Source organism: Ambystoma mexicanum, chromosome 8 (assembly GCF_040938575.1).
Source record: "Ambystoma mexicanum isolate Mex_15411 chromosome 8, UKY_AmexF1_1, whole genome shotgun sequence".
NCBI classification, from domain to species: Eukaryota; Metazoa; Chordata; class Amphibia; order Caudata; family Ambystomatidae; genus Ambystoma; species Ambystoma mexicanum.
In genome coordinates this window covers 310925232-310941003 of record NC_090929.1, presented here as the reverse complement: position 1 = coordinate 310941003, position 15772 = coordinate 310925232, and the positions used below count along the sequence as shown (strand labels likewise).

The 15772-nt window shown below is 43.0% G+C and overlaps 1 protein-coding gene across 2 annotated transcripts in view; it reads left to right on the top strand.

Annotated features, from left to right (window-relative positions):
- LOC138471869 (ficolin-2-like) overlaps positions 1-15772 on the top strand; it is a 469580-nt gene that overhangs the window by 280191 nt on the left and 173617 nt on the right. For both annotated transcript variants that reach the window (XM_069609728.1, XM_069609729.1), the window contains exon 7: positions 4974-5103. In XM_069609728.1, coding sequence (XP_069465829.1) covers positions 4974-5103 — 130 coding nt within the window. The remainder of the gene's footprint in view (positions 1-4973; positions 5104-15772) is intronic.

Genomic DNA, 15772 nt, shown 5'->3' with positions numbered 1-15772 from the left:
TAAGACCTCTGGGTGCTTGGAACCCTTGATTCGGATTGCCAGATTCTGCAAACCTCCAGTTGGAACTGGGATCCTTTACATTTCAATATTATTTCTCATAGTTATTGCAAACTGTGAATAATCCTGTACAAGACCCTTCTTATACACAGTTGTGGGCTTGGGCTTTTTGTCATTTTTATGCGCACTGTGACTTAACAGTTTACTGTGAATTAACAGGATTACTAGAGGCATGCTTTACACATTTGCATGTTATAATGTAATCTTTTATGTATTGTATTTTAAATGCTATTAAACAACTATTTTGAGAACCAACACTCAATGTCTTGTGGTATTGTATGTTGAGTTGTGTGATGATCCAGAGACACCCAAGGTCAGCTTATAACAAGCCTCAAGAACCCTCTGCTCGTAGTGAAGACTGCACTTTCCCGCTACTGGAATGGCAACTTTTGCACCCAGAAAAACAGATCCACTCCCCAGCATTAGTAGTTTAAATGTACTCTGGCTCAGCACCTTTCTGAGGAGCTCTTCTACAGACCAGCTGGTTTCCAGAAGTTCACCACCACAGGAATGGTTGCTGCAGCATCATAAACCAAGAACCATAATCATTAACAGTGAACACGAAGACTTCTTGTCAAGAGGTACTTCCGTTTTTTTGAATCTCTGCAGAGAGGCACACAGATAATTCCGAACTACAGCCTTATCTTTAATATCCATTGATTGTATTTTGTATTTGTATTTTACATTTATATCACGCACATGACGGACAAAACCATATAGCGGCGCAGATGAAATAACATAAATATGCAAAGCAACACTAGCCCATAGGGAATACAGCAGAAAAAACATCTGAGGCAAAATTACCTAAAGAGGAAGGTTTTTAGACCTCTGCAAAACATACACAAAGATTTAATGCCCCTAATTTCAATTGGGAACGAATTCCAAATGTTTGGGCCGAAGACCGCAAATCTTCTATCTCCTATTGTTGAGTAAGCTGAGTGAGAAATTACCAAAAGGAGGCAGTCACTAGATCGCAAAGATCTCATAGGTTGGTAAGGCCGAATCAAATCACTCAAGTATGCTGGGGCCTACCCATTTATACAGGCCACCTTAAATCTAATACAGTCTTCGACCACAAGCCAGTGTAAGGCACAACAGGAAGGTGAAACATGGGCAGTTTTGCCAGCTTACAAATCACCCTAATAGCCTCATTTTGGGGTTTCTGAAGTCTAAGCATTTGTTTAAAGGGTTGCCGGTTAATTGACTGTTACAGTAGTCTAGGTAAGTATTGGTCAAGGCACCCACCTCTGGAGCATGATCTTGCCCGGGGATATAAGGGAGTACCTCACGTAAAAGTCTCAACATATAATGCACCTTGACCTTTGCTCCAACCTGACTTTCACTGCCCAGGTCTTCCTGCCAAACACAGCCTAGATTTATAACCTTGGAAACTCATTTTGAACTTGTTCCCAAAAGAGTCGGGACCGGTAGCTTCTTAGCAGCAATAAGGAGATGTTTTGGACCGAACAAAATCAGTTTGGTTTTAGCTGCATTTAGCTGGAGCTGGTTGTTGGACATCTAACAACCAACTTCCTCCAAGCACTGACCCAATTTAACAAATGCTTCAACAAAATTAACAATCCTGATGAAGATCTGGGTGTCGTCTGTGTAGGAATGAAAACTCATCCCATGACGTCTCAGGATCTCTATCAAGGGGCGTATGTACAAATGTAACAATAAGGGCGACAATGACGACCCCTGTGGAACTCCACAGTTCAACTTGATAAGATTTGATAGAAATGTGCCCAATCTCACTTACTGATGGCGGTCTGTCAAAAATGATTTAGACCAACCAGCAGCCTGCTTAGAGACCCATCCGGTCACTTGAAGCCGATCTAAAAGAATGGAATGGTTCACTGTATCGAAGGCCACGGTCAGATCTAACATCACCAATAGAGACAGCTCACCCTGGTCTACCGCCTTCAACAGGTCATTCTGTATAGATAACAGAGCAGTCTCTGTTCCAAATCTGAGTCTAAATCTTGACTGGAACCTGTCCACCAAGGATTCTTGTTCCACAAATTCCTGAAGTTGGCCACTTTTTAAAGACTTTTGGCAGGCCAGGGAAGACTTGCTATAGGTCTCTAATTCTGCAAAATCTCTGAATCAAGAGTAGGTTTTTTCAGCAGGGGTGTAACTATAGCGTGTTTAAGGCTAAAAGTTACAATCCCCTGCATCAGAGATTTATTGATAAACTCTGTCACAAATGGAGTTACATCTGAGGCTAAACGTTTGGCTGCATAAGCCGGAAGGTGAATTAGAGAGTCATTGTTTGGTTTGAGAGTCTCCAATAACCGATGCACATCATCTTCTAATATTTGATGGAAATCAAAACTAGGTAATGAGCTCTGTCTCAATGAGTTAGATGATTGTATTGGAAGTGAATTAGTTGGGGGTTCCAAGGCAGCTACTGCCAGTGTTTGGATTTTTACGGCAATGTCCCTTTTAATAAATTCAATTTTATCAATAAAAAAGGAATAAAAATGATTAACCTGCACAAAAGAGGGTTGAATTGAGGTAGCTTTGCAGATCGGATTACAAAATTTAGAAACAATGGAGTAGAGTTCCCTGGGTAGATTATTAGTGACCTTTAATGTTTTACAAAGAAAATCTCTCTTTGCTTGAAAGATGGCTGACTTATACTTGTGCGGAACTCTCTTGGCCTTGTCAATGTTCTCAGGATTTTTCAAAAAAGGGAGCAGGCGCTCCTCTCCAGAAAGAACATGACATGATAACCTGTTCTGAGATGAGAGTTTGCAGCACACGCTTTTTGCTCACACATGGGAAAAAATCCATTTGCACGTCCAGCACCGAAATGCTATGGCAATTACTCTCTGAACAAGAGTACCAAAAGCAACAAGGCTGAAACATGTGTATGGGGTTGCTGTTGGTACTCTTGTTCAGAGAGGAATTGCCATAGCATTTCAGTGCTGGACAGCCCATGTGGGCGGGACAAAGACTGATATGCAAATGGGTATTTCCCATCTGTGAAAGGTACCGTGAGCAAAAAGCATGTGCTGCAAACTCTCATCTCAGAACAGGTTATCATGCCATGTTCTTTCTGGAGAGGAGCGCCTGCTACCTTTTTTGACAATGTTCTCAGGAGTTGATTTCTCCTGCCATTTTCGGCCTGTTCTACTGACTAGCCTGCAGAGAGGAATTAAATTCTGTGTAAACCAGGGTTTAAACATCTTTATTTTCTTTGGTTTAGAAGGGGCAGTCTTAGCGCAGACATCATCCATAAGTAAGACTCCAGCTGCAAAATATTGTTCACAAGAAAGCAGGGAGTCAATAGAGGCAAGAGCCTTTTTGATGTCGCCACACATAATTCTATCTAAATCCCTAAGTCTACAAGAATAAATAACAGAACTGCCTTTAATATTTACACTGTCTCCCTTCGGCAATGTCAATGAAAAAAACTGAACAAAATGAGCAGACCAATAGACTGGTGTAGATTCTTTCAGGGAGGCAAGGGAGCCTCTCGCTATTAGTACATCCAATGTCCTTTTATATTGGAATATTGGATTCCCAATGGATGTAACCCATGACTATCCATAAGTTCCCATAGTTCCTTAAAGTAAGGTTTAGCAGGGACGTCTAGCCAGACATTCCAATCTCCCATTAACAGTAATTCCTTATATTTACTCCCTCCAGTAACTAGGAAGGAATCAACATTCTCCAAGAAACGTTTACAAGGACCAGGTGGTCTGTAGCCTAAAATAAGATGAATTGAGCCTCTAGTGGATAAAGTGAATGTCAAATGTCCAACTGGAGTATCATCCCCCCACTCGGGGGGGTGGGGGGGTGCACTTGACTTCAGGGAAAGTTGCCATCAGGGCATTAAAATGAGAGATTTGCAAGGCCGTTTTGTGTATAACTGATTCATATGAGAGACTAACTGCTGGCTGAGCAGATATAGGTATCTTGAAATTATGTTACTCCGATATTAATAATGTACTTCGGCTGCTCACTTTGGGACATTGGGTCTCACCGTCTAAATAAAGTGATGAACCATCCTGAAAGGCATGGAGGGGATGTAGGAAGGATCGTAACAAAGCACATGCAGTGACAGTGCATGCATCTTTGAACTAACTATCCTGCCCTGTAGCTTCAGCCAATTTCTGTCATCATCCATGAGGTGATGCTGTTTTAAGATGTTGTTGATAATGGTGTCCTTTATATATAATATATATATATTTTTTTAATACGGTTTTTACAACCTTTAAAAAAAAAAGATACAATCAAGACACAGAACACAAAACCAATTCCACAAACCCCCCTTCCTAACTATTAGACATCCTATCACCGACATACACATAATCACATTCCTCTTACGGGCCACCGGGATTCCAAATTCCAACACTCCAGGGGTACGAATTACAGGGGGGTAATGTGATCACGATTTTTCATATCTTCAAGAAATGTTACAAGAGCAAACAGAAGTGTGCGATTGGAGCCCTCAAACATACACTGCCACCAATCCTCTGCACAATCTGTCTGAACTTTCACAAATACAGAGCCGAGTGTACGTGTTCTCAATGAACGTAAGTTCGGACAAAACAGAGTTAGATGTTTTAGTGTTTCTTTACAAGATTTACAAAAGCGACACTTTAACTCTGTATTAGAATTGTACAGGCTTCTACGTTCTTTAGTGTCCATCAAGTTTAGTCTGAATCTCAAATGTAAAGATCTTGTTGAAAAATCGGGAAATTGAGTCAGATACGCTAGAGAGTTATATAATATGTAATTTGAACTCCTCTGTTTTTATTCGAGTGTATTCATTGGATGTATTTATACAGCATATTTATATTTTCCAAGGAGATACTGTGTATTTTACTTGGAATGTTGCTATTGTTTTTCCAAACCCAAATAATACTGGACTAATACCTTTACGAAAAATCCTTGTTTCTTTGCAGGTGTTCCAGAGAAGGTGGGATGGCTCGGTAGACTTTTTTCGTGACTGGAACACATATAAGAGAGGTTTTGGCAGCCAGCTGACAGAGTTCTGGCTGGGGAATGATAATCTTCACAGGTTAACATATACAGGTAAGACTGTGAGATGATATAAGGTATTGTCCCATACAACACACGTGCATTTGTAGACAGTCTGCGTGCATTTAAATTGAGCTAGCACCACACTCAGGAAAGTAAAACTAAGATAAAAGTAATGTCTTTGCATCTGGCAACTAGGCTCATTGATATTATCTTCCACCTTCTACACCTAATCTTAAGAAATATGCACAGGTTTCCCACCTTCACTTTAGTGCAACTGAACCTGCTATTGCAGAATCTATCGCTTTTGGTTCTCCAGGGTCCATGTCATTTGGTACGGGTGGGTCTTTACATTCCAGGTCTACTGGTTTGAGTTCGATTTGGTCTTCCATGTACTGCTCCATGTCCTCATTTTGGCTATCAGAGACAACAAACTAGTGTCAGGTGAGGACTAATGGACATACCCCACTTCCCAAAATAAATAATTGGATGTGGCACCAATCATGCTCCTATCCCACCGAATGAGCCTGATGGAAGATAACAGAGTCTGCAATCCATATTATTTATTACAAAAACCATTAATTTGTTTATTTTTTTCACTTACAATATAAATTCCTGAAACAACATCACGTGTTAATTTACAAAAGTGCATCTGTGCTGATGTTAAATCATCTTCACTCACCATATCATTCTGACATCTAACATCACTATCACTCATTCAACTTCAATCATACAGCCGATATATCATTTAAAAGTGCTAGTGCTGTGACACAATGTTCACAAATATAAAAATACTCATAATCATGAAACCTCAACAGAGGCAATATGTGGATCGCTCTTTCCACCCACATATAATGATCAAACATGTGCTAGCTCTATTGATCCAAATTCGTTGATTACATTCAACCTCATTTTGGCCATCATCACTAGCATTGCAGCATCCATCTTCTTAGACATTCTTCTTGTGACTGCACAAAGTCTCAGTAGCTGTCTCATACCTCAGGACAGACATTCAAGGGGGTGTGTCAGCAAGGGGCCTGGGCCTTTTCCTCAGTCTCCAGGTCAACTGCTTCAGGAAGAGTCCACCCCTGCACCCTAAGCAGTTCACTTGCCACATGTAGCTTGCAGCCAGGATTTGAACATCTGGTAGATTATTCTACTGTTCTGGTGCGCCTTTGCTCTTTATCTAGTGTTAGATGACAGTGCCCTGCACACTTATCTGTCAAAATAACTTCCAAGATGCAGCCTTCCTTCCTCAATTCTACATTCTGGAAACCAATTACTGACTCCATCCACTAACCTGCTTCAGATAAGGAGTTTGGGTGGCTCTAGTTTGTTCTTTCTTTTTTTTCTTTCTGGCAGCCCAAAGTGTGTTTGCATTGTCTTGGGTTTAGACTCAAAGTGCTCCTAAAAATATTGCGCAGGTGCCTTTGCCTGCCTGATATTCCTGTTACTTCTCCCTTGGAACAGTATCAGATGTCTGTTACTCTGGGACAGGTTTTCCTTGATAGAGGCATTTTGGAGGACCAGTGATGTAGGGCACCACAATATCCATTTCGGCATCCTATTTCTTCCTGGAAATCACACAGTTTTGTGCAATGAAGCCTTCTTGTTGTTGTTGCCCCAACGTGCTGAGCACTGACTGATCCCGCTAGTGCGAAGGGTGCATCCCAGCTCTTGTCACATGAAGTATATCACCAACACTGGGCAGAATTGTTGCTTTGATGTTGGATGAAGGCTTGATTCACATAGATATGCACTGGAACAAATTAGCAGATGCTGTTGAGCATCTCTGATTTGCACCTGCTATCCTATACCTAACTCACAAAGATAGAAACTGGAGCAAAACTGGATGTGCCACGTGCATCTCTGAGATGCACCTGTGCAAATCTTTGTGAATCAGATTTCACATGGAGGTCTCGAAGGTGCTCAGAGCATCTCCAGATTTGCTCCAGTTTGAGGCTTTGCATATCACGTATAAAAGAGCAGATGCAAATCTGAGAGGCTCATTGGCATCTCCTGATTTGCTCCAGTGCAAATATTTGTGAACAGGGCCACTTGTTTCTAGGTGTGAAAGAATGCAAAAAACCAAGACCGTAGATGTCATGTGATGGAGTCCTTGGCCAGTTAGTCAAGTTGCGGTCTGAAACATACCTGCCAATACACATTCTTTCCAGGCGTATTTTTATACGCAATCGACTGTATGAACATGAGCTTAAGCCAATGACATGTGGAAAACTATACGTTTGTAATTGCAAATTATGCTGGTTTCAGTCGTTTTTTATTTTATGTTTCTTCATTGGTGATTTGTTGCACCTAGTCCAGTCACTTTAAAGTGCCTCAGGATAGACATTCGTCAGTCAGTCAATAACTTTATTTCCGCAGTGAGGCCATAAAAGTACAACTTAACACATAAAACATGAAGGAAAAAAAATCAAAGTTAAGCAATCCAACCCTTATAATAGTTAAACCAATTACAATGAACCCCAGATCCTATCAGTACACAAACAAGCTCTATTCCCAGAAGAAGCTTGTTCAGCAGGGATTATAATAATGGCTGTCTCATAGGTTATTTCATACCTGAGTGGGTACTTTGGCCAAAGAGAGATGCCCAGTGTTCTTTTCCCCAAGGGGACAGAATTTGCGCCAGAAAGCATTATACCTTGTAGCCTGGTTTCAGACAAATGATCAGCATTGCACATAGAGTGTGTTCTAATTTCTATGGCACTAGTTTATGAAGGGTGGCATCGCTTGTCAAATCCCAGTTTGCTATTTGCCACTCTCCTCTCCCTAAATTCAATTTGTATGTTTTCATGAGTGCTTTCCCCCTGGTGTAGTAACCTAGGGCAGCTTTGGATGTCGTCACGAGTTACAAATATGCAAACCCGTAAGGGTCCAATTTAGGTCTTCGCCCTGCGGGTGGGGTCCTCGGCTCTTCAAGCGCAGGGGGGCGTGGCCAGTCAGCAGTAGAGAGGCTCCCAAGGGAAAGCAGAAAGACTGCGTCTGGGCCTCCCAAAGGCTGCGCTCTTTCCCATTAGTCAAAAGGGGCAGAGGTTAGACAGCAGGGGAGGGAGGAAGGTTATGTGATTTAAATCGAAAAGGGTACAGTAGCATAACCATTCCAAGTGAACAATTACTTTCCCATTCACATAACGACTCAAACTGTGCATACTTCATGCATTTACGTGAGTTCAGTTGTGATTAACACGGATCATGCAGAAAGTCTTGAATTTTTGACAAAATCTGTCCTGAAAAGTACCATCTTGAGTCTTTTCATGAATTTGTGGTGCTTTTCCATTTCTCTTAGAACTTAGAGGGGAAGTTTATTCCACACAGTGGAGTAACGTTGATGAAAATGATTTGGGGACAAGGGTTAGGTGGAGGGAGGCGGATGGTGGCTCCTAGGAATCATTTGAGCCAAATTGTTTGAAGAAATTTGGTTGAATGATATATTTGACTGAATTCGGTCACCACCATTAGTTCGAAGCCAAAGATATCGAACATGAAGAGCAGAGGTTGTGGGTGGGGGTGTCCCCCGCTCCCTATATTCAGTATTTCTGTTTTAGGTGGTTGTGGGGGTGTCCCCCGCTTCCTCAGCATTGGTGGCAGGGGACCGAAAAAAAAAAAAGAAAAAGGGACCCTGCAGCGTCAGATCCGACCCACGTTAGTTGGATGGATCTGATGCTACAGGGTAGTAGAGATGTGGTGGATGGAGAAAAGGTAAGTGGGGGGGGGGTTTATGGGTGTACTGCCAGTTTGGGGGGACATGGGTTTGGTTTTTTGTACCGAGATAAAAACGTATTTGCAGCGAAAATGACTACAGTCAATTCCGCCATGATTTTGTATCTTGGTCAAACAACCTAAATCTCTGAGGGATAACACTAGACTACTACACCACAAGAGTCCATTGCTGACGCTCTGTTATAACTTTCATAATACTGGTGACATATTTTTTAAATTCAATTGGGCCCCCACACATCTTCAGCCGGCCTGCCATGCACCCAGTGACATAACATAACATTCACAAACTTAATTCCAATAGAACATACAAACAATGCATTATTTATCATTCATTCAGGCACAAAAGACAACATACATATGCTTCCATACACTCTCACTCACACACAAATGCACCCAGCACCTCCATTGACATACACTGTGTGCACACAACATGCATATGTACATGTACAATAACACATGGAAACAGTGGCGCAATGTCCATTGAGCAGACCAGACTTTATCGCCCCCTGATCCCTAACGTTTTTGGCTAAGTTGACTTGACCTAGCTGAACTATAAAGCCATGGCCAAAAGGAACAGATTCACTGCAATGTCAGCAATTCCCTTGATTTTTCCTTTCATTCAAAGACAGAAGCCATCGGTTAATGCAGTGCAGTGGATGACCAAGTATACTTGGTATCAATTTTTAAAGGCCACATAGCTCCAAAGTTGGGTTCTGCACAGCACTTTATGTGTACGTGCTGATAGATTTTTTCTACAAGATTCTGATGGATTAAAATGAAGGTATATTTTCCTGTGTTCAAATGGCTCCAAGCAGTGGAGTACCGAGAGAGAGAGGCAGGGGGGGCAAGCTGGCCCCTGTGGCTCTTTTAAGAGCCAGGCCGGGACATTTGTCATTGGGACACCTCTCCCGTTCCGCACCTCAAAGAGGGCGCTCAACGGCAAAGGTGTCCCGCTAGCCGGACAATGTGCCCTGAGCAATTCCTGCTCCGCATGATCATTGTCCTGGCAGCAGGACACCTTACCCGTTCCGAATGGTAGCTTTGTCCCGCTGCCAGGTCAATGTCCCAGGGAACTCCAGGCAGCAGAGGGTCCTCACGTTGCTCAGTATCAACAGAGCATTACAATGTGAGCCATTAGACACTGATGGGAGGGGAGGGGGTACTATTAGAAGGGACATTTGTCCCTTTAGAAATGTGAATGGGAGGGGGTGATCAGAAGTGAGAAGGGTGCATAATGTTGCATGCTTTATGAAATAATGACTAAGGCTTTAAAAACCAAGGGGGTTTGGTAGGCTCACATTAATCTACATGATGCTATAGTGACTTTGCATGCAGAATGGGGAGAATAAAACTAGAGCCATACTCCATTGCTCAACATATTTCTATGACAATGTATATAGTGTATGGTTAGTTTACTATGAAAGGCTAGTTCATTATGTAATGTGGTTTGCTTCATAGGCATTGATATAAATAATTATTTAAGCACATGAAATGTAAAGCCAAACCTTAATTAATATCTATATCAACTAAACCTGGAAAGATGTGCGCGGTCGCATAAATTGTACACATCCCAGTTTCACCATTTAACCAAGTGTGTGATCCTGAGCAAATCAATTAATCACATCGTGCCTTATCTGCAGCTCTGCAAGGGACTCTGATTCATTTCAAAGCTTGCGTTAATGTATCATGGTATTATAATGGAAAAGCCTAATGACCATAGCGTTGCTCTATATATAACAATAGTGCAATTTAGGTATTTTGCACCACAAAGTTATTTGTCACTTGGCTTATTTATGGCAACTTATTCTAAAGTCACTTCCATATAATAATTAGGAAGTTTGCATGTATTTTGCCTCAGAGGGCTTGGCCAGAGCTTTAATAGTTGATTTGCTGCATCTGGAATGATCCTGCAGTTTTATTTTTTTTGTTGTGTGTTAAAATGCCATCTTCCACTAATGATACCAAAAAAGTAGATTGGGGCTGGGGTGGGCGATTTGAGGGTGCCAATGAAACCATGTGGATTTCCACACACTGCACTTCGTTGCTCATCTCCCACCCCACACACCCCCACACTCTTACAATGCTCTTATAATGCTGGATACTCCCCCTGCTTAGTTTGATAAGTTTTGGCAGATTTGGCAATCTATTCAGTACCAGACATGATCAGAATTTGATCATACACATACACTACCTTACAACCACCTAGACAACCAACCTATATGATTTAATTCTAAACAATGAGGGAAAAAGTTGGTTAGAGTGGTAGATAAAGATATAAGTATCTAATTATTTTCAGAACTTTGTATTATTTTCACTATAAAAACTTACTATGCGTTTTTTCCTGATGTTGTTTTCAACAATGTTTTTATTCTGTTTCAATTTTTTCTAAAAATGTATCTTAAGAAATTCTTTTGCATGTCTATCAATGCTTCAAAAACAATGTTTATGTTGATAATAAATTCTTATAACCTTGAAGACAGACCTGTATTTCTTTCTGTTCCCTCCTCTCTGATGACTAACTTTTGAGCATTATTATTGGTCTTGCATAAACCTTTGTAACGTATTCCTTTAAATAACCTGTTGTAAACATGTGGATTTCCTCTTTTCTTTGTCTGAAGACTATGTACTGTCCCCTAAATCCACATTAACAAACTGGGACAACCCTATTTTTCGTGTATTAGTTTGTTAAGTGAAGCAGTTTTTGGTGGCCTGTAACCTGAACCATGACACCCATTTACTCATTTGCACCAAACCATCCTGAAAAAGAGTCTGCAAAATTCAAAATACTTTTTGCCAGTTTGATGAAGATTATTTTTGGCGGCAGGGAGAAAAGTTATACAGGGCTCCTAAAAGTGTGCCTTTAACACAAACTCCCATACGGTTCCTTCTGCGCACCTAGAGCAAAAACTGCTTAACAAAAGTTCACCATGTTTGGAAGGTGCATAGCACTCACCTAAATTTCACAGAATTTGTAGAGTACGACAGTTTTGGGTCACAGGTTTTCTCAGCTTCACTCTTTCCACTCTACTTGGGGAGGGCGCACCTTCTGCCAACTTCATTTTGAAATTAGGATGGTGGTGATTTAGTAGCAAATGAAAAGTGGCAGTACTAATGTTAGAGGCGTTGCAGAGCTGTGGCTTGCCACACAGAATGCACTATTTGTTATTGTTAGTGTGTCTTCATACATGGGGCCTTAATGTGTACTGTGAGCTCTGCTCACATTGTCCAAATGTGAAACGCGCCCTCACTAGGGTCAGCCAGCAGCTCATCCCCCCACAAACATACACAAACACAATTAAAAATGATTCTTTTTTTTTTTAAAGTGCCTCTGCTCTGCTTTCAAATGCCGCCCGGGGCACGTCTTATGTTACCCCGACCTAACCTCTTTGCACTTGTGCACCCCCAGACAGAAACAAGCTTCCTAGTTCCTGGCTGTGTGTCACACAAACACAAAGCTGAAAAGCGATTCTCTGCGTGCGGCCCCTGGAAGTGCTGCTGCTAGTGTGGCAGCACAGGCGCCAGACCCTGACACACCCAGTTCAGCACCCTGGCTGCTGACTTTGAGTCAGGCCAGCCAGGGTGATGGACAGAGCCACACAGGGCATCCCAACCCTGAATGTGTTGCAACGCGACTGCCAGGCATCTCACCATTATGTAATGAGACAGCGCAAGCCTTGCTGGACACCCCAGCCGGGCCTGCGCTGTCCAATTACATAATTGAGGATTGCCGCCCTGCTGCCCTCCCTCCAAAAGATGGGGAGGGACAAAAAGGCATGCCACAGAAGTTGGGGGGGGGCAAAAACCCACTGTGCCCCCCTATAATTACGCCCATGATTCCACAGTTTGGTTCCAAGAGTGCCAAGAGGCTGACTGACATTACGTATACTATTCAAGGTAGTTAAATGGCACTTCTTTTCACTTGCTGACCTGAAATTCCTTAATGTTTGGCACTTGGTGATACCATGATTGCATTGTAGCATTATAATAAAAACATTTCTAAAAAAGAACAGGTTAATAGCAGTGTAAGTTGTCACCTTCTTTAGGCGGCCGGCCCCCTCTCTTCACGGCACAAAAGGGTGAGCTTGCTTGACTTCCTGGAGCTCCAGCAGGTATGTTGGACCCCCCTCCACCTTCACCCGGGTCTGCTTGGACTGTGCAGGCTGGGACTTCTCTTCACCCAGACTTCAAGGACATGGTGGCCAGAGACTTGATTTTCACCACCCCACCTATGAGGCATGGCAGACTTATGCTGCCTCATCCTGTTCTTCATAGGCAGCACCTGGCATACACGGGCCACAGGCATTTTTTCTTCAGGGCCCACACTGTCTGGCCCTGTGGTGGCCACACAGGTGGCAGGCATTGCTCGGTCACCCGGCTCAGGCTGCCCCACACATCTGGCCTGAGCTGGGTGGCTCTTTCTTCCTCCGGACCGCTCCACGCTCATGGTCCAGGTCCTGAATGTTGGGCCCACCCAGTCTGGCCCCTTTGGTAGGCCCTCTGCTCCTCAAGGCCCTGTCAGTGCCCGGGTGCTTGGGGCATGGTGCCCGGGCCCACAGAAGACACCAGGATGCACCCACACAAGCGGCACAGATTTCATGTTTTCTTTTTTTTTTTAAACTTATGCTACCTCATCCCGCTCTTCTGCCATGGCTCAAGGGCCATTTGGCTGACAACAGCAGTGGACTACCCCCAAGAGAAGTCCCAAGGAGATCTGGGACACCTACCTGGTAACTACCACCTTTGAAATCTTTCAATGGACCAAGACAGAGAAAGGTCACACGCTCGTCAGACATTTGTCTGGACAGGGGCCTCTTACCTTAGAGATTCTGGGACACCTAGGTGAGAAATAGGAAATCACACGTCCTCGCGACTTCTACTGGGAGCTTCAAAGCCAACTCAAGAGCAGCCTTGGAAGTATGCCCTTATATGGTGGACAATGCTGACCATTTGGTTCAAACAGCTATTTTATTAATACACTTTTCAGACTGTTATCTCTGCAACAGGACTTCACAGGAACATAAACAGTTAACACTTTTAATGTCATTTTGGTGGCTTTAATTTAAGACGCTGTAGCTTTCACTGCCATATTGGGAACATAAATGGCAGAGAATCGGGTATTTTGAGAAAAGTGTACATGGTGCCCTTTGGGCCATTCAAGTCAATGCCCCCCCAGGGAGCCACCACTTTTCTCTTCCTTTAACCTAATGGTTCTTTTTTCCTTCAACATTTTATTTCTTCAAATCTTTAAGCTCCCCTACCCAATCTACCCCTGAGCAGGGGAGCTCTGCCCTTTTTACCAGTTCATCCAGCCCCATGCAGGGCTGGAAGGTTCAGTACAGGTTAGTCCACAGGGCACTAACACTCTGGGGTCTTTATTTCTATATTTTCTTTAGGGAACAAGCATGTAGCCCTGCCTAGCCAGGCCCAATTTCGGGCCACGGCTTTTACCCCCACCCATTTAAGGAAACTCGCCTCCCCCTGGAATGCCAATTCTAGAAACGGTAGTTGGTGTTGCTAGGATGATGGCCCTGGTTCCTCAAGGGTCTAGCCCATCTCCTGGGTATCTCCAATCTAACCCCTGTTCTACGGCCACAGCCTGGTCTAGGAATTGTGCTTTCCCCAGGCCAGGGGCATATCCCTCAGAACCAACCACCTGCATACCCCAGGCCAGCAAGAAAGAAAGGGGCCTGCTGCAACCTGCAAATAAAATGGTTCTTAAACAGGAGATGGGCTACGTCCTGAGTCCTTGCCTTCTCTACTCTAATGGGACACAGCCACCAAGGTGGATGTTTTAGGGGTCCCAACAAGGACCCCTTTCTTTATAAACATTTCCTAAACGTTTCCCCCTAACACTAATCCTCACCTCTGTTCCCCTGGCATGAGTTTTCTCAGAGGGATCTGCCCATCCACCCACACTCCCTTAAAGGAGCCACAGGGAGAATCAAAGGGTGGACCTGATGAAGCAGACTACGAACCTCCACCTGGCACCACCCTGCCCACTGCAGAAGAGGGCCAGTAGATGGCCCCAGTGGGTGGTCGCACCCCCTAGGCGGCCCCAGGCAGGCCGCAACTTCCCTTTCCTTAACTCATGCCAGGGTACACAACACCATTTCTTATCACTTCTAACTTATCCACTCTTCTACCCAACTCCACGTACATTACTTGATTAATGACATGCTCTATATATTAATAAGTATAAACAGCTACACCTATAACCTGTACACACCTGTAAAGGTACTTTTAAATGTACTACAAACAATGATACACAAACATACATACACATGTCAAATAATTAAACCGAAACATTCACATTATGTTACATGGGTGGCTGCTGCAGTCAGCCCCCCCACCCCCACCTCGTTTCAGTACCTGTGGGTAGTGCTTTTACTGGTGGTTAAGGGGGCCCACAACATTGTGAATGTTTTTCAAAAGATGCAATTTTATTAACTTTAAAGGCTAGATAAAAGCCTCACTATCCCTACCATGACGAGGATTTCCCTGCCTAAAATAAACTGAAGGAAACACTCTAACAAAAGGTTTCTGCCCCTCACACTTGAAAATACACCAAATCAATAAGGAGATGTATAAGGAGCTATATGGCTGTTCAATAACAACAAATATACCAGTAAAGTTCACATCACAATGGCTGCTTCTTCTAATAACCTGGCCAAATCCCCTTCCCCAGATTCAAGCAGGTTGCTGTTTAACTGTTCAAAAAGGATAAGGAAATCCTGTGTTAACAAAAAGTTCCACGCTAGTTATTTTTCTGTTCCAACTTGACAATACAAAGTTCCAACTTTGATTCTAAGGATCGTTCACAATTGTTTAACAAAAGCTTTCCTCTTTCCACTTGTATCCAAGGTTTCCAGACAGCTTCTTGTCATCAACAAAATGTATTTCAGTAAAGATCTTGTAACAGGTGTCTTTGTCAGGATATTTTGGTATCACTTTTAGTTTCAGCAAAACCTCAAAACATTGCAGT